This window comes from Grampus griseus, assembly GCF_964374135.1.
Source record: "Grampus griseus genome assembly, chromosome: 3".
Lineage (NCBI taxonomy): Eukaryota > Metazoa > Chordata > Mammalia > Artiodactyla > Delphinidae > Grampus > Grampus griseus.
This window is the reverse complement of record NC_139019.1, coordinates 108,704,886-108,729,363: the sequence shown is the minus strand read 5'-3', so window position 1 is coordinate 108,729,363 and position 24,478 is coordinate 108,704,886. Positions and strand designations below refer to the sequence as shown.

At 40.9% G+C, this 24,478-nt stretch overlaps 2 protein-coding genes across 11 annotated transcripts in view; both read left to right on the top strand.

Moving 5' to 3' along the window:
• The window catches only part of ACSL6 (acyl-CoA synthetase long chain family member 6), a 67,131-nt gene extending 48,447 nt beyond the window's left edge, over window positions 1-18,684 (top strand). For 8 of the 10 annotated variants that reach the window (XM_082651151.1, XM_082651153.1, XM_082651154.1 and 5 more), the window contains 5 exons: window positions 846-962; window positions 3,926-4,069; window positions 5,087-5,188; window positions 6,136-6,207; window positions 14,969-18,684. In XM_082651151.1, coding sequence (XP_082507277.1) covers window positions 846-962; window positions 3,926-4,069; window positions 5,087-5,188; window positions 6,136-6,207; window positions 14,969-15,106 — 573 coding nt within the window. In that variant the 3' untranslated portion in view covers window positions 15,107-18,684. Of the gene's footprint in view, window positions 1-845; window positions 963-3,925; window positions 4,070-5,086; window positions 5,189-6,135; window positions 6,208-6,581; window positions 6,702-14,968 lie in introns of those variants that run through there. The other 2 variants (XR_014296510.1, XM_082651150.1) reach the window with 2 other exon arrangements.
• Window positions 18,685-22,295: 3,611 nt separating this feature from the next.
• Window positions 22,296-24,478, top strand: part of MEIKIN (meiotic kinetochore factor) — a gene marked incomplete at both ends in the record, with an annotated part of 141,700 nt that continues 139,517 nt past the window's right edge. The window contains 2 exons of the mRNA XM_082650317.1: window positions 22,296-22,648; window positions 23,057-23,144. Coding sequence (XP_082506443.1) covers window positions 22,296-22,648; window positions 23,057-23,144 — 441 coding nt within the window. The remainder of the gene's footprint in view (window positions 22,649-23,056; window positions 23,145-24,478) is intronic.

Here is a 24,478-nt window from a genome sequence, read left to right as displayed (position 1 = left end):
TCTCCATAATTCATTGGACGTTCCAGCCCTGTTCTGGGTAAAGTAGGACAGGTCAGCTACAGCTTGAGTGGAAGCTCTACCCTGAAAACTCCAATGTCTGGGTAATTATTCAATCCAAAGAGTAGCTTATGTCAGTTTCTGTTTACTTATCTTTTTGATTAGTGTCTGACAGTACCAGAATATGTGTGGTGTTGACATGGAAGTGAACTTCATCCAATCCATGCTTTCTAGCAATATTTGGACTAATAAAGCCAGTGTTCCCGGGTCAACTAGGTGAAAGCCAGTTAATGATACCTGATTTTTCACAGAAAACAATACCCCGTGTTCTGAAATACTCCTTGACCAGGTTTCCTTCCCATTACTGGTTTTCCTAATGGATAGTCAACTGCAAGTTTCCAATTATCATTATATGATCAGTCAGATTTCATTGCAATGCTTCACTGCAAAAGCAGACTAGTACAGCTTGTTCATTCCATGGGAGTAGATAGGAAAGCTGAGTGCCTGGTCATGAAGCAGGGGGCTCAAGCACCTCTGGTAGAATCAGCCAGCTTTCAGTATCTGATGAGACCCCATCCAGTGTCACAAAGCAGCGCATACCGAAAGCCACAGTGTTCCTGAGGAAGAAGGGACGGCAGAGAGGTAGTTGGAGAGGACACTGCTTGAGAGAAGGCAGGAGACAGGTGAGAACGCTGGCGGCTGTTCCTGTCCTCTCTTTCCATCCCTGTAGTTTCCACAGTGGATTTCCTGAGGGATAGTGTCCATTTTTCTACCCATGCCTCGTGACTGCCTCATATCAGGATTCCTTATGCTGTGGGCTGAGAGAAACCGGGCATTTGTCCCTACAGATCTGTGTGAGAGGACCAAATGTGTTCAAAGGTTACTTGAAAGATCCGGAGAGGACAAAGGAGGCCCTGGACGACGACGGCTGGCTTCACACTGGAGACATTGGGAAGTGGCTGCCAGTATGTATGTTTGGAACCGTGGGCCTCCACACATGGTGGTGGTGGGAGTGTGTATAATCTGATTCACTCCAAGGCAGGAGTCTTTATATCCACCCTGACAAGTAATCATTCCAGAATACCTCTGGGAAATGGGAGGTTCTTCCTTACCTCGCCCCCAGAGCCTCCTCCTGCATCCTCCTGATGAAGGTGACAGGGATCTTCTGGGAGCGTAGAACTGGAGTTTGAGGCCTACCCCCTACCCTTAAGAGGTTTCCAGGAAGAGATCTGACAGTGTTCTGGAATCCGATGGGTGAAGTACAAGGAGCATGGGGCTCGTAACTCTGGGAGATCTGACGAAGGCAGGGCCTGGGAGCCCATGGACACTGGCCGCCAGCTGACAGGTGGCACTGAGCAGTGTGAAGAGCTTGGAGCTGGGCAGGAGGATGCTGGCGTTCCTTTGTCTCTGCTAGCCGCTGCTCTCGTGACCTTGAGCAAAGCTTCATCCCTCTCTGGGGCTCTGTATTGACTCAGTTATAGAATAAGAAAGTAAGGCTACATGGCATTCTTTAGCGGTGGCCCCCAACTTTTAGCCAAAACCAGTGGTGGTGCCTCATTCTGTCATTTGTAAAATGGAGGTGATAACATTGCTTACCTCTATGGTCGTTGTTGTAAGGAACAAATGAGATTATACCTGTAAAGCCCTTAGCACAATACCTGGCACACAGGAGATGCTTAGATGGAAACCATGACCAGAAAAAAACTATGTAACTGAAACCGAGAGCCTCCACCTGCAGCAGCCCACCCCAGGAAACCTTTCCTGTGTCTCTGGGAGATTGCTAAGATTTTGGGTGGAGTTCTGAGATGTTGAATTTATTGGACAGGTGAATGATGTTAAGCCCTCCAGGGGCCCTCTGGGCTGGTGAGCTGATTTGCCCCTGCCTGGAACTGCGCATTTCACTTTGAGACACCCTCACTCTTGCAGCAGACATGGATGTATCCCTGGGCCAGGGACTATGCTCAGGGGAGAGACACATCTTTAGACAGTTGCCAACCCAGTGTGATGGGCATGAGATGAGGGTCATGCTCACCTAGGGGAGAAGGACAAGCGCCTACTGGCTCTGAGTCTCAGGATTTAAGTCCTGTTCCAAGAGGAGAGGGGAGAGTGGGAAGGACAGTCAGGGCAGGAGTAATAGCATGTGCTAAGTAGGGAGACACTAGAGGTGTGAGGCAAGGAATTCTAACTGAGGTTCCCACAGATGTGGAGGAGGGAGGCTGGAGAAGCAGCAGGACCCTGGACACTGGCAGAGGGTAGATTGTCCCATCAGCTAACGAAGCCTAGGCTTCAGCCTTCACTTGCATAGGCCCCTTTCAAGGCTCTGCACTTCATTTTATATTATTTTTCTTAAAGGTGGGGGTCTCAAAACTGGAAAAAACTTGAAGTCCCACAAAACTCTGGATCTGCCACTGATGCCCTGTAACTTGGATGAAACCACCCACCTTGCAGGGTGTTGTGAGAAGCAAGTGAATTGATTCATGTGAAGCACCTAGTGCTGTGCCTGAACTCAGAGCCCAAGGCAGTAGGCAGGCAGTCTGTGGGAGTCAGTTTTTAAAATCATTACTATTTTGAAATAGTATTAGATAGATCAAGAAAAAGGTCTAAGTGTCTGATCCAGAAAGACCTGGTTTAAGTCCTGGTTCTCCCACCTCCTAGCTGTGTGGCCTTCGAGGCGTTAACTGACCTCTCTCATCCTCACCTTCACCATTTATGAAATGGAGGTGATGACACCCAGCTCATGGGGTGCCACGAGGACCAAAGAAGCCAGTGTAAGGAACGGCCCTGATGTCCAGCCTGGATTTTGAGCAAAACAAGGCCTGCTTGTTTTTCTCTTCTGGCGAGACTACTCTGGTTCTGATGATTGAACAGATAGAGCAGGGCCAGAGTGTGTGCACACGTTCAGTAAGGAAGTGGTTTTGTTGGAGGAGGAGGTGTCTGTGAGAAGGATTTATGAGTGAGGACAGATGAGCCTGACTGCTGGAAGTCCCAGGAGAGGCCAATGGCAAGGCCATCTCCAGGTCTGGGGCTTGGGGAATGGGACAGGCTTGAGGAGGAGAAGGATGAGCTTCCTTTAGGGCATGTTGCATCGTGCAGGGAAAAGGGCCTGGTTTTTGTAGAGTTTGGAGGATAGTGAGGTTCTGGGTCTGGAACTCAGTGAAGAGCTCTGGCTGGAAGCTCAGACATATGCAGGAGTGGCCACTTAGGAGATAAATGGTGGTCACCTCAAGGAGCATCGTCAGTGAAGGTGAGGATGTTGCAACGTTCAAGGAGAGAGCCAAAGGAGAGAGACCCACCTATTCACCTTGGAAATTCAAAAAGTTTTGAAGGGAGTCAGGGAGGTGAGTGGGGTTCCTGGAGGCCAGGGGTGCAAGCACTCACTGCCCAAGGGGTGGCCTGCCTGCTGCAGAGGTCCTGGAGGGAGAGGGCTCCTAATGCCACCTGGGGTCCTCTGCCAGAGCTGTGCTATGTGCTGAAGGATGGAGAGGCTGCTCTTTGGGAGTGGTGGCCTAAGCATGGTTCAAGGGGGAGAATCTGAAGATGCTGCTGAGAAAAGCGACAGCTGGAGCGAGGGCCTGGGTTAGAGGAGCCCTGATGGGAAGGTGGGTGGCCTCCTGAGGAGGAGGGCACCTGTTGCTGGGCACCAGGGTGGCAGGGGTGGGAGGGGGAGTAGGGCGCATGGTGAGGGTACAGGACAGTGGGCACTCAGGGCCCAGCAGACCTTGGGAGCCATCCACCCTTGTGCACGGCGTCCCTCTCCAGCCGTGCAGTGGCTCCATGAGAGCAGAGATGTCAGGTGCACGAGCAGATCTGGTGGGGCTTGCAGGGTGAGACCGGGCGTTGGAGAGGTGAGGGGCTATGGCACTAATGAGTGAGGGGCTCAGGCTTGGGAATGCCGCCATTTTATGAAGCCGCTTGTCCAATTCCACAGGCTGGAACTCTTAAAATTATTGATCGGAAGAAGCACATATTTAAACTTGCTCAGGGAGAATATATTGCGCCTGAGATGATTGAGAACATCTACATCCGGAGTGAGCCTGTTGCACAAATGTATGTCCATGGGGACAGCTTAAAGGTGAGTCCCCTAGGCCTCAGCCCTCCCACACGTACTTTGGGCCTGATGAGTACTCTGGGAATGGTTTCCTAAGTAACTGGTATTTGATTAAAGTGATGAACATTAATTTCCAATCAGATACTGGTATTCTCTGGCGTATAGGATCATGAGAGAAAATGCCTTTCTAAGGGAGAAATCTTAATTGCTTATAGTTTGGTAAATTGCAGTTAGGTAAATAAGTTGCTTAAAGTAGTAGTAATAACATTCCCACTACTTTTAACTTATGCTCTGTCTACTTCCAAGAGGAATTTTGAGGTAATATGCTGCAGCGAGATTCAGGGTTTCTGCTCTTTTGATTTTGAAATACACATAAGAACTTTACAGATAAATAGGTGCAGTATTGCGAATAATGATACTGATGATATATCTTAATATATTAAGCTAATGTGCTAATATAGTACAGGATTAAATTATTTGAAGAGGATTTATATTTATTCTGCTTTCTGGTATCATTTAGATCTGAAGTCAGAAAGATCACTGTGAATATATTCTGTGCTATCATTGGATTTATGTAATTAAAGACTATTAAATTATTTTTTAAGAAAATGATTTAAAAATTAAAATGGTGTTCTTAAAGAATGAGGACCATACTAATGAATCAATTTCAAAATGGTCTGGAAATCCTTAGAAATGTATGTGTTTTGGATTGTAGAGCTGGTTGATTAGTATCCTAAAGATGTACTCATTTAAGATTGGCATGAGAATCAAAGGTACATACAGGACTAACCTTACTGATTCCTAATCTTCTTAAGCTTATTTTTTATTAATAAACTTTTTACGAAGTTAGGGAAGTATATCAGAAATATTCAAGAATATTTCTGTCGAGAATGTGTGATATGTTTCATAACATAAACATATACATATTTTTAGAAAAGAGTGGAGTCTGAGAATACCAAGAGATTAGTTTTAATGCTGGACCGCAAATAACCACTTTAAAAGCTTTTGTCATAACTGTGTTTTCCTTTGGTGGGATCGCAGGCCTTTTTGGTGGGCATAGTCGTGCCCGACCCGGAAGTCATGCCCTCTTGGGCCCAGAAGAGAGGAATTGAAGGGACGTATGCAGAGCTCTGCACAAATAAGGTCTGTACCTTGGGGCTGTTCCCCAAAAGACTGCTGGACCTTCTGTGATACTGCATAATGAGAGGACATACAAAAACAGTAGCCCAAGTGAAATTTGAACCTATAGGGAAATTTCTAACTTTATTTTATAAATGGTAGGAATCCTAAACCAGAGGTTTGTCTTTTGTCATTGTTGCAGAAGGAGCTCATCTCTCTTCTTAGAACACTTGATAAACTATTGAATTTTCCAGCCAGGAGACATCAGAGAAAGTTTGTCCAGCCCTGTTGTTTTGCAGCTTGCAGGAGAGTCCAGAGAGGGAGGCGTCTTGCCCAAAGCCACATAGCTGGTTAACAGCAGTGTCAGATGTGAGAATAGGCCTTCTGACTCACTGGCCCTGCTCTCTCCTAATGTGAGGTAGCTTTTATATCTACTGGGCTTAGAGAGACAGTCATGGAATTGAAAAAGGAGCACAGTTCTCCCTGCTTAGAACATTTGCCGCTCACACCTTCCAGAAGCCTTCTCCTGGCACCTGTACTGTGCCAGGATCTCTGTGCCCTGACTCAGAGGATCTCTGTGCCCTGACTCAGCATCGGCCCCTCAGTCACATGATCTGTTTCTTAGCAGCAGCCATGAACCCTAGAGCTCCCACCAGGCCCTGGGCTCTTCTGGGGGTGACAGGGCCCCTGAGACTCACTAGGCTGACCAGAGGTCTGCTTTAAAAAACAAAATTGAGTGGTCCCTTAGCCTGTTGTTGGACACTCCTTAGGCCATGCAGGCACTTACTTGCCAGATGAGGGATGGTAATTGGCTTTCTGCCAGGGAGCGTCAGCCCTAGTTGGGGGTTTGAAAGGTGGGGGGAGTGTTGGTATGATTGCCAGTTATACTTTGCTCACAACTCATTGATTCTTCTATCTCCATTTTGAAATGTGTTTTTGCCTTGTAATTTTACCTATATGGTTCAATTCAGGAGCTGAGGAAAGCCATTTTGGAAGATATGGTGAGGTTAGGAAAAGAAAGTGGACTCCATTCTTTTGAACAGGTAACTGTTACCTTCTCCATACTTGTTACTGCCCTTTATGCAGGGATGAGAATTAAAGTAACCAACAGTGACCCTGACCTAGATTCCCTATCCTCCATGCTGTGGCCTGCAGACAGGCAGTGTACTAACGGACCCCTGAAGGCCTGTTCTAAGCTGACTTTGCAACAGCCTGCATCCTAACTAAAATCGGTCGTAGGCTGAGTGAGACTGTGCTTATTGTCCTCATAATCACAGATGTTCATAAAGCTGAAATATTACCCTAGCCATAACTGGTACAGCATGTCTACATGGTGTGTCTCCAAGCTGCGTGCAGTACTCAAGACCAGACTCCTGTCTTATTTTTATTTTTATGGGGACTGTCTTCTTGGCTGCAGCAGGCAAGCTTACTTGCTAGGACATCAGAAAGATTGCACTCCTGGGGCCACTGATCTGTCAGCCCAGCATGCCCTGAACAAAGAGGAGGAAACAAAGAGTGTGTTGGGAGTGGACACAGCAGACCTCTAAGACTTTCCGTCTTTGCAAGGTTGGGGTTCTTTTTTGTAACTGAGTTCATAAGCGTACTTGGTCCTACTTACACATGCCATTTATAATCCTCTTTAGTCACAAATTCAAAAAGAAAAATTCTTCAAACAGAAAAATATTAATAGGCTGATTTTTAAAAATTTCTTAGTATGTATTTAATATAATTGTTTTTCATAAAATGGTTCTCCAACAGTGTCCCCAAATATAGTATTAAGGATCTGCAAGGTTTATGAGAAGTTTAAATTTTATCTGTTCTTTTATTTTAATATAAATTTTTTTATTTATTTATTTTTGGCTGTGTTGGGTCTTCGTTGCTGCGCACGGGCTTTCTCTAGTTGCGGTGAGCGGGAGCTACTCTTTGTTGTGGTGCGCGGGCTTCTCACTGCGGTGGCTTCTCTTGTTGCAGAGCATGGGCTCTGGGGCACTTGGGCTTCAGTAGTTGTGGCACACGGGCTCAGTAGTTGTGGCTCACGGGCTTAGTTGCTCCACTGCACGTGGGATCTTCCCGGACCAGGGCTTGAACCCGTGTCTCCTGCATTGGCAGGCAGATTCTCAACTACTGCACCACCAGGGAAGCCCCTTTGTATATGTTCATTTTGATGTTAACCTAAAAACATTTTTAAACCAGTTTTAAATATAAACTCTTACAGCAGTTGTTTGACAATTAGAAAACATTTCCACAGATTAAGACTTTTAATTTCTTAAGTTTCAAAGTGAGGAAATCTAAATATAGTTTCAGGGTTTGAGGGAATTGTTTTTCTTTTGAAATGGATCTTTACATTAATCTAGCTTGAGAGAAACTGCTTTACCCTCATCCATCAGTGTGTTTTAGGGCAAATAAGGCCTGGATGAATAAATCCTTATTTTTAAAAATTATAAAATCTGATGCATTCAGGCAAGTCATATTTATCTTTCTGAATGCAAGGTCATTTCTGGCATGATAATTAAATTTCTAAATTTGCTAAAACTGACTTCATTGCTCTTCCATTACGGGGAGCTGTGTGACTGTAGATGTGATCCTGTAGAGCAGGTGCCACAAATGAGTGGTTGGAGACCTGGTTGATCTGGGCTCCCTATTACCTGAATGGATGGCTGTAAGGGCGCTGGGCGTGCACTGGGGATCCTGCGGATACTCTTGTGATTCCCAAGGCTTGCATGCCCCCTGCTGGATGTGGGCTGCGTGATCTGCCTCAGAGCAGGTGGAGAATTGTAACAGAGTCCTCTCCTTGGAAAAGACTACCACTCTTAAGCTTATGTTTAAAAGAAACCTTTGGTTAAGGTTCCAGTGTTAACCATTGCTCAAGTTAGAGCTTTTACTGAGAGGAGACGTATTCTTGACTTTCCATACGCCTTAAGCAAAGTTTCTGCTCTAATATTCGGCCCTCGCCATGGTAACCTTAAATACAGAGAAGTCATGTGGCATCCCAAAGGCCTGAGTTTTATTGCCAAGGCTGTTACCTCTTCATTTTCTCTGTTCTCATTCTCCTCTTTGTTGGTGTGTGCTCCTAGTTGTGTTCCAAAGCTCAACATAAATTACTTGAGTTAATCCATAATCTATTGTCAGCTAGTCCTTTTCCCTTTTCCTCAAAAAGGAATGATCAATTAAGGCTTAATGCTAATTTTTTACCCCCCCTCCTCCCCCAGTAGATATCCAAGCCCAAGGCTTAAATCATTCAACAGAAGCTTTAGGAGTTCAGACTTACTGGGCAGCATTGATCTGAATGAAACTTTGAATTAGATGAAAAATTAACGTAATTTGATTTCCAGAAACAGACAATTCCTAGAACTAGGCCAACCATTATCAATTTATGGAGATTTAATGAGTAGATAAGAAGCATTTAAAATAACTGTTATCAATAATTAAAATATGTAGGTTCTTGGGAAGTATCTGAGCATACTTAACTGTGATTTAACCTTTTTTTTTTTGACATTTCTATGCCTTATTAGTTTGCATAGGCGTATAAAATACAAAGTGAACTTTGAAACTTGACAGTTTTCAAATTTGGACTGCAAAGCCCTTGCTAAATATATTTTACTGTATTTCTTGTCATTGAAATGAATACTTACCTAATCAATTTACCTTTAAATCAGAAATGAATTGAACATTTCCCTAATTTAAAATTTTAAAATTTCTCTTGTCCTAAATTATTCACTCTGTGTTTATTAGCTACAAGCAATATTGTGTGTTAAAGTGTTTCACAGAGTAATACCATTGAAAGATTTTAAATAGTTTTTTTTTTCAGAATTATGAAAATTTCTATGCTTTAATGAGTTGGCATACATTGACATTTTTGAGGCATTATATTCCAATATAATATTTAAATGTTATAGTATCTTTAAATTAAAAAAAAACTATAGAATCACTTTTCCGTGACAAGAGTGTAGTTTCAGAAAGGGAGGTAACATTAAGCATCTCCTTCCTTCTTTCCTCAATAAAAACTTTGCTTATTGCAAACTGGAAAACAAGTTTTATGTTGTGTTAGGCATAAAGGGAGACTAAAGACTCTCGTTCCTTCCCCCCCCCCCATAATTCAACAGTTTGGTTTTATTAGAAAATATGTAATTATTTATAAAAAATGAAAATTCGTTTTACCATTGGTTTACTTCTGAAAATAAACTAACTATAGGTTTGGGGCCCACAGTTAAGGTCAGTTAAAGAACTGTTTTGACTCATTTTTTCCCACTTACTGATTAGACTTTTAGTCACTGGCGCAATTTGTATAGGTATTTTCATGGAAGAATTTAAATAGACCCAGGGCTGTAGGTCAGGCTGGAGCAGGGACTGGCAGTAGTGCCACTCTGATCTGCTCACTAAGTGGCTGAAAGGTGAGCTGAGTGCCATATTACTCGGCTTCCCTCAACACTGTATTTAATTGTGTTTCCTCTCCTCAGGCAGAGACTGTGTTGTAGAGAGCCACATTGAACTGCAGATGCCCCAGTCAGCACTTTAGGCCTGCTACAGGTTGCTGGTTTGACAGATACTCAAAATCTACCAGCAGATGCAGTTCTTTCTTCCTAAGATCATAGTGTTTTCTTTTACATTCTACTTACCATCTAAATAGTGTATGTAGCTCTCCCTATGAGAGTCATCTTCCCTGTGCTGTATTGTTTGAAGCTTCTGCTTGTCACTGCTGTATTTTCAGAGGTGTTCTCCCAAGTCCCTGTACTGAACATAGACTCTTGTCTCAATTACACATGTTCTCCACATGCTGTTAGGAATGCAGATGAGCTGAAACCCAGGCTGCCAGGACACTTGTAGAAATTGTATCTTGGCATTGGCATCTCCTATAAAATTATATTATTAATTTCATTTACAGAAGAAGGTGGATAGATCGTTTACACTTGCCAGAAGTCTTTATGTGATACTGTTTCTATCAGAAAGGAACTTTAAAAAAAAAATTAAGGATATTAGCACTGCCAGTTTTTCATTTCATGGAGGTAAACATGAATTACTAAGTTAAATCACTGTATCTAGGATTAAGTTTGATTTGGATTTTGTTCATATTTTCTTCAAGCTAGCTAGTTTTGTTATCAAATGGTGATTTCTGAACTTGAGTAGCAGAACTTAGATGACATCTTATATGCACCTTATGAGCACGTACAAAACATAAGAGCAGTGCTGCTCTGGTAGGTTTGGGGCTTGAGCCAGAGCCTGTCTTCCACCTCCCACCCCTCAACCCAGCCCCCTCACTCATCCCTCCCCCACCCCGCCTCCAATGCACTTTTGCCTCTCCCCCACCTCATCCCACCCGTGTCTGTCTACACTCCACCTTCACGCCCATCTCCACCTCTATACCCCTGCCCAGCAGAGGCCACTGCAGAACCCCTAGCTCTCAGTGCACTATGGTCTGAAAACGTCTCCCTTGGGACCTGTTTCCAGTGAATTTTGGATCCCCTAGGATGATTTATGTTTGATCAAAACAAATTAGGAAAAAAGTATATTCCAGAGGGTACAAAAACTGGCAGCCCTATTCCTTACCAAATCTTTGCTTCTTTGAGCATCAAAAACACTGAGAGAATTTTTTTTTTAATTTTTTTTATTTTGCCATGAAAAAAATTCAGAAAATTTTTATTTTATATTGGAGTTGAGAGAATTTTCAAACAAAACACTTTTTACAAGAACCTTAACAAATTTTGAAACATTCGATAATGCCTCTTTTTAGCCAAGAGCCTCAGATTTCCAGTTATTTATACTGGATATCCAAGTAGAAATCCTTTCAGTATGTAAGGTAAAGTTGAGGCAGCTAACTGTAATGCTAGCTTTAATTTTAGCCTAAAGTCCAGTCCTCCCCTTCCCACCACACACGAATCCCTTAAAATGCTATTCTTTTTATAGCAAAAGTGAATCCTTCATTTGAACAAATTTCTAAAGAGACAAAGATGAATCTCATTTATTAATGCTGTGCTCATTTGAAAATTATCACATTTTAAAATTACAAGCATGGGTTTAAAAAATGCCAGAATTTTTCTTAAAAACTTTTTAAGAAGTAGAAAGTGTAGCTGTTTTAGGGGTCTTCTTTGTATATTGAGTCTTTGATCTGAAAAATCAGTGAATGCAATGGAGAATTTTCTGAGGAAAGACTTCTTTGTCATATTATAATACCCACCTGCCAGGACACTAGACCGTTAGCATCAGAGATTTGGAAAACAATCACTGACATGTTGAATTTTTTGCGACTATTTGCATACATTGATTTTTTCCAATTTTTAAATTTTTGGTGGTTAAATACACATAACATAAAATTTACCATCTTAACCATTTTTTACGTGTGCAGTTCAGTGGCATTAATACATTCATAATGTTGTACAACCATCACCACCATCCATCTCTGTAACTCTTCATTTTGTAGAATGAAGCTCTGTACCCCTCGAACAATAACTCCCAATTCCCGCCCTCCCCCCAGCCTCCAGAAACCACCATTTTACTTTCTGTCCCTATGACTTTGACTACTCTAAGTACTTGTGTTTTTGTGACTGGCTTATTTCACTTAGCCTAACGCCCTCAAAGTTCATCCATGTTGTAGCATGTGTCAGAATTTCCTTACTTTATATAAATAATATTCCATTGTATGTCTATGCCACATTTTGCCTATCCATTCATCTGCTGATGGACATTTGCGTTGCTTCCCTGTTTTAGCTATTGTGAATAACGCTGCTATGAACATGGATTTACAAATATCTCTTTGAGATCCTGCTTTCAATTCTTTTGGGTATATATTCCAGTTTCTCTATATCCTCACCAACACTTGTTATTTCTGTTTTCTGGATAATAGCCAGCCTAATGGGTGTGAGGTGGTGCATAGACTGATTTTTGAAATAAGTCATTTCCTGATTGTATCCATTGATTTTAATTAACAATTCTCATATGACAGTAACACATGCCACAGTAACCTTTCACTCTTGTTCTCCTGGCTTCTGTAACCCACACCCCCGTTCCTTTCTACTCCTCAAGAAACTCCTGTCTCTCAAGCCCAGGCTGAAGCTGTGTCCTACATACTAATACTAATATATCCAATGTCCAAAAACCACTTGGATGTCTCAGAAGCATTTCAAACTTGACATGAATACTTGATCTTCCTGCCTCCAAAGAATCTTTCTGCTCCTCCTCCAGTTTTTCTGCTCAAGCAGAAATCTAGAGCCCGTCTTAAAATCTCTTTCTCTATCAATTACCCAAACCAATTGTAAGTCCTGTCCTTTCTACTCCCCAAATCTATTTCCATCTCCACAGCCAACTTTATAGCCTAAATCACCATCAATCTTGCCTTTTGGCTGGTCTTCCAGCTTCCACTTTTACCTCATTTTAATCCTCTCTTAACAGGGTAATCTTTCCAAAGATGCATGCTAGTACTGTCTCTCACTGATTAAAAATTGTTTAAAGAATTATGTCCAAAATCCCTACCTTGGCATATTGATCCTTTGTAATTTGGCCCCAGCCTATCTCCCCAGCCCCATCTCTTTCTTCTTCTTTATTTGTATCACCTGCTGCAGCCTATACTTGTGATGTCCCAAGTGTGTTTTGGCACATGTTGCCTCTGCCTAGAGCCATATAACAGCCTCTCCCTTCCCCTTGCTATCTTCATCTGGCCAAAGCCTACTTATCCTCCAGAGTTCAACTCAAGCATCCCTTTTCAATGAATCCTGCTCCAGAGACTGGGTTAGGTGCTATATCAGAAAGGCATTCAGCTCTAAAAGAAAACCCTCAGGGTCTTAAACACATAGGGTGTGTTTTTTTGGTGTTCTCACATAAGAAGTCCGAACATAGGCAGTCCAAGGCAGGTACAGGTTCTCAAAGACCTAGGCTCTGCCTATCTTTCCACTCTCCCTTCTTAGTATGTTGGCTTATCACTTTCTGTGGCTGCTACAGCTTTGGACATTGTCCATATTCAAGGAAGGAAAAAAAGAGAGTGGGTAGAAATAGGTATGTCTGGACCTTTTATTAGGAAAGCAAAAGCTATCCCTTCTCACTAGCCACAGATGGATCTTATGACTACACCTTAGCTGCAAGGGAGCCTGGGAAATCAGGACATAGGATTGTCATAGTTTACATAGAACATTTTGGCCCCAAACAAAACCTGGGTTTTATTAGCATGGAAGATAGGGAGTGATACTGGGAAAGCAACTGACAACTGCTCGTCCCTATAGTAGTATTATCATACTGCAGCATCCCTCGTTAGATTGTAAGCTCCATGTGTGCAGAGATTGTGTCTTGTTCTTCTTTGTATCCCTGGTGCCTTACACTATACCTGACACATGGTAGTTGCTCAATAAATTCCAATTAAGCAAAACAACAAGTGAAAATATATATGTATTTAGCGCATATATTTTGAGTTAATTTTTTAAAGTCTATATATAGCAGTTCATTTGCTATTTAATAATATGGATCTGTTGTCTCAACAAAATAATTGAATATAGACCCAGTTGTCAGTCAGGATACAATTTCTTAGAGACATTGTCACTCCAGGATTCAGCTCAAGCCCAGATCATAAAATTCTGGTTGAACTGACAGTCACCCTTTCAGCTGAAATCTCATGTGGGAGGAGACTGCCCAGGCCCTCCCAGGTTAGTTCATCTATCTCTCTGGTCCCCCATTCAGGCTTGCAAAGAGACTTTGCATGAGGAGGCCTGGAATCTGCCTCATGGAAATAGGCAACACGAACACTAAGTCTGATCCCTCCATTCCTCCTTCCAATAATGTGATCACATTTTCTGGCAGAACTTTTTTTTTTTAACACAGACTCGTCATGTCCCCACCTAGACTTTATATTTCTCCTGTGAATGGCACCACTGTCCATGCAGCCCTCCAAGCTGGAAACCTGGAAGTCCTCAAGGCTGCCTCCTTCTTTATTACATCCTGCCCATTTATCTCTAAATCGCTCTTAGAACTGCTTACTTGTCTCTGTCTCTGCCACTTCTGTAGGTGCAGGCCCTTATCTTCTTCTCTCCTGTGGATTGGTCAGGTCCTTCTGATTGGTTTCCCTGCTTCTAATCTTAACATTCTTAAAAGCCATCTTCACATTTCTCTTGGAGAGATCTTTACAAATTGTATATTCAGCCATGTCATTGCCCTGTATAAAAATCTCCTACTGTTTTCCTCTATAAACTGCCCCATCTACCACTTCAGCTTCATCTCTCACCCACTTCGCCTCCTACTTTATGTAACTACAACAGAAATCACTTGGATTTCCTTTTTCATACTCTGCCATTTCTCACTCCCGTAGCTTTGTTCATAGGGTTGCCTCTGCCTGGAAATGCCCTTCTCCACCCACCTCTCCTCCTTTGCTGGTTAACTCGTACTCGTCCTTTAACACTCACCTGATTTGAGAAGGCTTCCCTGACTGCTCCTCTCTCTTCCCTGCCATAACTGAGTTAGGTGCCCTTCATCCTGTGTAGACCGCATTGTCTAATAATTACCCAGTGTGTCTGCTCTACTGGATTCCAGTGTGCACTCCCCGAGGGCAGGGGTGCTCATGATCCCCCTTTGTGTCCTCCGTGCCTGGCACAGAGTAAGGAACTAACTCATTTCTGTTGACTGGCTAAATGGAGGAGTAAGAAGGAAAAAAGGTGGCTTTCAGACATATCAAATAGGCTGAAATGTTATTAGGATAACTCTGACTTTTAAATAGGCATAGTGTTTTTATATCAATATTTCTATTCCCATATGCCTGTCTACTTTTATCATGTATGCTATGAATGCTGTGTTATATTCCTGATAAAGATGTATTCTGCATTTGGTTTTTAGGTTAAAGCCATTCACATCCACTCTGATATGTTCTCAGTTCAAAATGGCTTGCTGACACCAACACTAAAGGCTAAGAGACCTGAGCTGAGAGAGTACTTCAAAAAACAAATAGAAGAGCTTTACTCAATCTCCATGTGAAGTTCAAGGGAAGTTCTTCTCAGTATAATGGACAATGTAGCAATATTATAGTTATTTTTTGAAAGTAATGTGTCAGAATGATGCAGCTGAAAATGAAAAGCACGTGACCTTATGACTGAGCCTCTTCCTGTCCCAAGAGGTCTTTAACAATATTTTCTCTCTCATCACCGAGTATACTTTATTTTTATTACAATGATATTGTAGTAAGCTGCTAAAAATATCAGAAATGGCATTGTAAAAATCAAGACTTTTCTCAAGAACTGTGTACCACTAAAAGTAATATATTCTCAGTGTTCACAGAACTTCTATTAAACATAAAGGAAAAACATAACTGATATATTGTACTTAATTATTTGTGGAATAGTAACCAGGTACAGCAAATATCTAGGCAATGTGGAATTATTTGTGGAATAGTAACCAGGTACAGCAAATATCTAGGCAATGTGGACTACCTCATTCAATAACTGATGGTCAAAATCACAATTAAATCAGACTTAAAAAATTAAAACTAATACAGAATAATTCTGAAACAAAACATGATAGCTCACTTTCTACATAACTTCAGATTCTTTAAACATAACAATCCTCATTGATGTGAAAAAATTTTCTCTCCAATTTTTACTTTTATTTATGAAGAATGCAAATTCAAGTATTCTTAAAACAAATGTATTTACATAACATTTTACAAAGATCTTTCAATACATTTTCTTATTTATTAAGCTCATTCAAATATTAAGGAGCTACCTAGAAAAAAATGTAATGTACAACTACTTCAAGGATAGCATGTGTATATTCATGGATGTCTTACCACATGAATTATAAAAGATGTCTGTTTGACTCTGCTCTGCAATGAATGGACCTTTAGGGAAGACTTGGGAGAAGAAACCCAGAATTATTTCTCAGGGTGGGCAGCAATTAATGTACTGATGTTCCTTGCTGGGTTCTTCCAGTCTTTCCATTCTCAATGTGTCCATGCCAGGCCTGGGAAACCCATATGGCAATAATTCTGAACAGCTTCACTTTCTTCCAGTAAGAGATTATCACGGCAGGATGTAGGGAGGGGGGGATGTTATTTCCAAATGAAATAATTTTTCAACAACGTAAGTTTGAAGAACCTCTTCAAAATACCCCTAGAAAACTGTTTACGTCCATCATAGATAAATATCTCCTTGGGAAATAATTTCATGCATAGAATCTCTAAACCCTTCTAAGCTTACCCATGAAAACCTCCTTTCTTGGCATTATGTGTTTAAATACTTCTTGCACCTGGGTGCCAACAATGTCGTATAATTAAAGCCCAGCATGGACAGCAGTTAGGTTCCAAGCTACAGACTGCATCTACAGAAGAAACTGTCCCTAGGAAAGTGTTTTCTTCTGTAGAGACAGGACTCTGAAAGCAGAGATGGGGGCAGTATTCACAGTCCAGAAGCTCCTTACCCCTGGAGCAAATCCAAACTGTCAATAAATGCTGTCGGTTAGAAACTGCATAATCACACAGGCTCACTAGATGAATCTGCACCAGTGATTATACACTTATATTTCAGTCTTCACAAAAGTGGACGACCACAGCTTCATTTGATGTATTTATCCAATCTTTTACATATTCCTTTGCTGGATTCTCTCTGCAGTCCCACTACTTGCACTTATAAATTTGACTTTTAGTAGATGACCTAGTTCTGTGCACATTAATTTTTAAAGGCATTTCTAAATAAACAAATATTAAAACTGTCCAAGGCCACATCTATTATACATAGCATTAATTTTTTTATATTTAATATATATTTGACTAATTAAAAGAGAAAATCATTACCTGAATTGGATATTTGTATTATTTTAAAGGCAAGTAGCTTCACATCTTGAGGAAAATGAACCTCTTTCCCATTGTCCTTCTGCTCAACTAAATTTCATATTTGTCTTTGTTTCCAAAGGATTTTAGACAATGAAATTATAAGCAAATAATTTAAAATTTATTTTGATTACATTTATACCTAATAATTGTTAGAGATAATTGATTATGGATAACTTAAGATTTCTTCTCTTTCTCACTTTAAAGATCTTATGTTTCTATTCGCCTTCCTGATTCCTGTGAAAATCGTCACACTTGGGCATATAAATAGGTTCTGGCAGATGTGCTGAGAACAGTAAACAGTGGGCCCTAAATATATTGCTTGTACATTTATTTTTTCCACTGTTTAACTTTACTGAATTTTTTAATAAAGGAGAAATGAAACAATATGTGTTAATGGAAAAAAAAATCCTTCTTACTTCAGATTTCCCAACTTTATTTTGAGGGGGGAAAAGTTTGTATTTCTCTTTAACCAATGTAGAAAAAGGCTATGTACTTAAGACATTTACATTCATAGTGGACATCAGATCCGATTTAAGTCTAGAGGTATAACGGAGATCAATTACGTAACATAAACATGTTCTTAAATGTTTGGCCTTTTATCTCTTTCTCATTTAAATGTGTTAGTAATTCTTACATTTTACAAACTAATCTTGTTGTCTATAAAGATATAAAATAGAATATACACCAATTTTTTTTTCCTTTTGCCATAAAAGACATCTTTGTATTGTGATTCTCCTCCAGGTGAGAGAGGAAACTGACCAGGTATGTGCAGGCCTAGCTTCACATATTAGGAACTCACGAACTCAGGAGTCTAAGGAATAAACATACCTAGTCTCCCTCACATGAGTAAGTCAACCTTTCGTTCTAAATTTAGGTAAAACTGCAAGCATGAGAAAAAATAGGATTTTTTCATTGCAATTTTTATAGTCAGGTAATGTTTTAGCAACTTGAAGTCAGCACTTAATTTGATTGTATTACCCATCAAAGAACCTCTGATCTTTTATTTTTCTGCAGTAAAGGGAATGAATTATTCTTTATTTTCCAAATGTATAAAGCACAAATGTGATATAGTTACTTAGAATACAAAATACTGTGAAATGAATGTAAAGAATGGAAAAATGTATTTTTGCATGAAAACAGACCACTTACAAACTTGCTTCATATCTCAGGAAAAAAAGAATGGAAAATCATATATAAAATTGATAAACTATATGAGCTAAGTTGCTGTATTTTCTTGCCTATTTCTATTTTAAGGAAGCATATACATGAAAAGAAAAAATGATCCTGGTAGTCTGAATTTTCTCTCAAGTATGCTACACAGTCCTTTCTGTGAATCTACAGTTAACTGCAGTAAGAATGGAATTAGCATTCACGTGAGGACAAAGCCCTAATGAGAAACTCTTCAGTTAGAACACATGAATGGTTATAACCCAGAGGCAATAGATATATACTACCTGGAACACGAGCATTTCTAAACTTGGTCCCAAACAAAAGGTTTTCATGAGGTGACAGTGGCTTTTAAGCATTCATTTGACTGATTATTTTTATTTTCCTTGTTAAGTCATTGCAAAAATTGCATGGAGGGCAATGGATATTTTTGCAAGAACTGCTTATTCTACTTTCAATTTTTAAAAATTGAGGAGATTAAAAAATTACCTTTTAAATATGCATAAAGTTATTTTAACTGTAATTATATTTTTAGTTGCTTTGTTATAGTAGCATGCATATCAAATATAAAATGCATTTATGAAAACATTTGTAAAAAATAAAGATTTTTTGTTTCTCAAAGTTGCTTATAATTACTATTTTATAATATTTATTTAGCATAATCCCCTGATGTTAGTATACTTGGTGATCATAGATCATAGTGCTTATGGTAAACACTGTATCAAGCTATATCACTAGTCAGCATACTCTACGTCCTCTATAAGGGTCCCCAAACTCTAAACACTTATGGCCCCCCCAGAGAACCTATCCTTTTCCTTGCACATTTGCTATTACCAAATGTGTCCTGTATTTACTTCATTTTTATATTTTTAAAAGAACAAAAAATTGTATTCAAATTTTCCATCATGATGGTCCTTAAACAGTATTTCCATAATATCTTTTACCCATACACAGCGGTACACTTTCTTAAAATTGTACATTCTGCCATGTCTAAATTATGCAGATTCTGCCATATATTTGCTACCATCTACTCCTCTCTATTTTCACAGCTTTTAGTGTAGTTGGGGCCACTCTCTTCTCTTGTCTGGAATATTACACTGCTTTTAAAATTAGTCTTCCTGTTTCCACCCCAGCTTCCTCAAATTTCACCATCCACATTTCAGTCAGGGGGATCTTTCTAAATTGAAAATCTGGTCGTGCCACTCTCCTGCTTATTATTCCACAGTATCCAGGATAAAGTTCAGACTCCCTGCTTCAGCACACAAGGCCCAGCATCTCTTCTCCAGCCCTTCCTCCATAGAGTATTGGCTTCAATCATACCAACTACTTTTTGCAGTGCCCTAAAAGCATCATGCTTTTAGGTCCCCTTTTCATAGAATACCCTTTCCTTTAATCCCCCTAATTCCTATCATTCATATCTTAAAACTCAGTTCAACTATCTTTTTCTCTAAGAAGCTTCCCACATGGTTGCATGGTTGATTGTCCCTTTGCCCCACTCTCACTAAGACTGTGAGTTGCCTGGGGCTGCAGAAGGTCTGGCCCATAGTGGATGCTCAAGAAATGTCTATAATCCCCTTGGCCCTTTTACATATGTTGCATAGCATTAAGACTGCAATACCTAAAGATACTTTTCATCTATCACTGTTATTTTTTCCCCAATCCTGTCAACTAAGCAAAAATAAGCCGATTTTCAGTTGGACCCTAAAGCCTGTGGATGGTGCCACAAATGAAGCCTCTTGGGGTTGGGGGGTGGGGGAGTCACTTGATAAGAAAACGGTATTCAGAAAGATTTCCTCTCGGCTCCAGGGAATCCTAAACCCATGAACTGGCGGTTTTCCCAAAAGCTTTATTCAGCAATCTATTAAAAATTTGGATTTTCTTTTCCCATGGAAGTTAGCATCTCCATGACTGTTCCAATCTAGTCAAAACCACATGACTGAACTGAAACACTGAAAGAATTCTGAGTGTAGATATGGAAGCAATACAACAGGGAAATGGAAGATGTTCAGTTTAACACTCATGGCTGAATGCTTGCACTGGCATTTGTGTATTTGAGGACGGAGTGGAGGGAGACAGGTGATTGAGTTGAGATATCTCTGCCCTACCTCACCCTTTTGTAGGGGACACATTTCATTCCCCTTTTATGGGCTGGGTAGGTGAAACTTTAAATTGCAAGTCTGTATGTAGTCCCTTCCCCTCCCCTTGCTACTTAGGACTTCGAGCTCTTTTCCTTGTTCCCCCCATCCCTTTCCCAGCCATGTGTTAGGAGGAGTGGGAGCATGGCAAGCACACTAGCCAAATGTCAGGAGATCCATGCCACCTAGGTCAACCACCTGTCATAATGAGCCTCCTACGTTGTGGTTTGCTCAGCTTCGAATTGAGGGGACAGCAAGATCATCTCTAAGGACCCTTTTGGCTCAAGGAATCACACCAAAGGTTATTTCCAGTTTTGAAACCCTAGGCAATTAACTCCCATAAACCTTGACTTGATGGCACTTCAGTGAATGTAATTCAGTATAGAGAGACAGTTCTAGAGAATAGGGCCACCAAAGGGCAGATCAACTTTTGCTTTAAGCTGTTTTCCTTTTTCAATGTTTCTTCCATTTCTAGGTCTAGGGCATCCCAGGATCTATACCTCCCAAAGGTCATTTAAGAGCTCCAAGTTTTTTTTTTCACAACATTCTCCAAAGGGCAAGAAGGGAGCCTGGAGACCTGGCTTGTAAACTAGAGACTGCCTGTCAGCATATTATGGATGTGACTAAAGAGAAGATGTTGAAATACGATAACTGCTTTATACTGCAAAAAAACTGTGAGATCCTTGATTGAAGAACCATTTCTAATTCACTTCTGTATCCCCAGGACCTACCACAATGCCTAACAGAGAGTAAGGTGCTAAGTAAGTAGTGATTCAGTGACTCAAAGCACTATATCTAATCAGGTAAGAATGCCTACCCTCTGTTCTTTACAAAGTTAAGTCTAATGATTAATTAGTGATTGTTTTAATTATTAATAAGTGACTTTCTATGAGCAGATTTTGAATAAAAAATTCAGTGATTTTATTATGAAAATATTGTGGCTATATGTGTGCTATATTTACAGACAATATTGGAGCATCACAGAAAAAGTCTTTGTGTTTTTCTAATTTCATCTGTACAAACAGCATTTTTTAATGTTGTGAAATGACATTTTTTTAAAATAAGAAGATGGTTATTATAGGCACAATACGTTTATCAGATGCAGCCAGATGGTTCAACCTGGGTGTATGGAGAGAATGAGTGGTCATTCCTATGTTACTTCCTTTGGGCAGAGCAAAAGAGCTAAGCCTCAGGGCACTAGGAGGGCATCCCTTGTGGAACTCACTACCTTAACCACAAGGCTGCCCAGAGATGTCCAGGAGGTAGCTTCTAGGCAGGGGCTAAGGGATTCTGCTTGTCCCTGAGAAGAAACCTCCTGGAACCTAAGCTCTTCTAATGCCTGGTTAGACTCTCAAGTACCATGCCCGCCCCCAGTAAATTGGCGGCCCCAGGCGCTGAAGGCCAGTGGACACTCAGGAGGACACTCCCCGTCACCATAACGTGCTTTCATTCCTCTCTGACCTTCCTGCACTGAGTCAGGCTGACCCCCAGCTAGACTCCATGTGCTAAGAGACTTCAAACTCCATTACCATGGCCTTCCTGGTAATGTTGCTAAGGAGAGCGGCCCAGGCATCAGTACCAGGTGTTGGGCCCATCAGACTAATGAGAAAATGCAAAGCAAAAGAACAACCTCCTGGACGATGAAAAGTCTTTTTCCATTAATTTTCCCTTCAGCACGAGGCGAGGGAGCCTGTGCCTAGAGTCCAAGGTCCAGGCCCCCGCCCCCCGTCCACCACCAAGTTCCCTGGCGCTACGCCTCCAGGAGGGCGGGGCACTGCCACTTCACCGTGTCTTCCCAGAAGCCACCGCGTGACTCCTCGGAGATAAAAAGGCGGGAGTGAGGCGGTGTTTCCAGACCAGTGTGGGGGTTGGCGCTGTGGGCCTGTTGTTTTTTTCTCACGTCTTTCATTCCTCTCGGGCTGCCCCGCAGGCCAGGCCTGAACGCTGGTTCCCTCCGGCGTAGCTCGGTTCCTCAGGAAGAAGACGAGACAGGCCTTCGAGGGCCAAGAGCCCTCCGAGGCCTGGCGGTGGGGTGGCAATGTGGTCACTACGGGTCTGTACACGCAAAAAGCGGGCCAGCCATAGGCTCAACCTAACCCCAACGCCAGATCTAGGTGCCCTGGCTAAGGCGGAGGCCCCGTCAGGGCCCGGCCGGAAGCTGTCTGCCCACTGTAAGCGCCGTGTGGCTGGCCTACGGAGTGGGACACGGGGTGGGCTGGGCCTAAGCCCCAGGGACCTCCGAGGCCCGCGGGCAGGCCTCCAAGGCTTTTTCCCTGAAGCATGTCATCCTCTCTTAGGCCTGAAAAGAAGTGGCAAAACGCGCGGTTTGCAGAGAATCACAGAGAAATCAGAGCGGAGTCGGCTGGGAGGTAGCAGCTCTGGGCCACCGAGGTGCGTATCCACAAGTAACAGCCCCATGCCTCTGGCCACCTCAAAATTTCAATCCTGATTTTCTCCTAATAGCCTCTCATTGTAAGAGTCAGTGAAGAAAATAGTGTGCTCTGATTTCGCTGTTCTCCGAACACAGAGCCAGAAATTTGACTTAGGAAAGAGTCAAATATTAAAAATATTAAAAAAAAAAAAAGTTTTACCAAGTTGCCTAAAAGCAAGTGAGAGAAAACCTCCGGGAAAGCATTCGTGGCATCAATTGGTTATTGATACAATTCACCTACTGTGTTCCTTACTTCTTGTTAATTATGTTTCCACAGAGCTTTTCAGATTGTAACAGTGTGAATAGTGATCAGGGACGTGGAGAGCCAAGTCCAGACGGTGCAAACTAATTGTGTTGTTTTTTGTTAGCACTCAGTTAAGAGGTACAGGAGAGAAAAGCCTGCATGAAAATAGCACTAGTGAAGAAGCCCAGGATGAGAAGATTGCTCCATTGAGTGTATGTATGTTTCTCCTATGGTCCTTGGATAAGCGTAGGGTAGAGACTAGTGGTGCCTGATGTACCTCTGGTCTTATATGAAAATACAATATGGTCTTTGTTCTATAGAGACTACATAGCTTTCTAGTGTTTTTATAAACATTGATGCTGTATCTTCAGACAGGGCCTTGAATTAATGATTCTGGTAGACTCATAGCCATGCATTTTTGTTTTTTCTTTCCTTTGACAAAAATTTAAGAAATATTCATTACTGGCTGATTTTCTGTGTGACAGATATAAAGTGTTTCTTAGTAATTCTCTAATGTTTGGTAGCACTTAAACATTTCAAAGCCATTTTCATGTTTTCTCATTTGACTTTGCATTAATAGTTAGAAACAGAGGATTCATTATCATTAGAATATTATATAACTTCCTGATCTACTGTATTTAATGTGGATTCTGTACAGTATTTTAAACATGTGTAGCAGTAGTTTAGAGAAATTCAGATTTTAAAAATTGCTTGTGACTCATCTGACGTTAGCATTAAATTGGATAGTCACAGTCCAGCATTTTAGCTTGCGTATTTCTCTTTGACATGTTTTTTGGCGGAGGGCAGTTTTAACAAAAGGCATTTTTTTAAAAAAGGCTTTTCCCCAGATTTTAAGTGTTAAGTGTCCCTAATAGATTATTCAGACTATGCAAAAAAATGTTTAATCAGTTTCTTTTAAGTTTTGTACTTTTCCTTCCATTCCTTTTTTCTGTGCCTTTAAAATTTTTTTTACAAATTATCTTATTGTGTAAATTCCTCTAACATTAAGTAATCTTCAAAAATATGGTTTTTAGTGTCTGCATAGTGCTTTGTCTTATACATAGGTATACTATAATTTGTATAACTATTTTTCTGTGGTTGGGAGATTGAGATTGTTTCTAAGGTTTTGCTGTTTTAGATATCAGTAGATATCCTACCACAGAAATTTTTTGTGTGTACCTCAGATTGATATCCTAAGACAAATACGTTGCAGTGGGTCAAGGGTTGGATTATATTTAAAGTTTTGATTCATGTTGGCCAGTTGGCACTATCTTATCTGAAACTTAAAATATCTATCTACTTATCGATCGATAGATAGATATTTGATAGATGAAAAGTAGCATGTTGTTTTACTTTCCATTTCTTTGAATGCTAGTAAGGTTGATATTTTTTCTCATTTTATTGGCCATTTGTGTGATATTTTGGTGAAATACTTATTCATTATATATTGAAGATTGTTGTACTTTTACACACACATGTTACAAATATTTCCACATTTGTTTGCCTTTAATTTTATTTTTGGTATTTTAGACTTATTTATCAATCA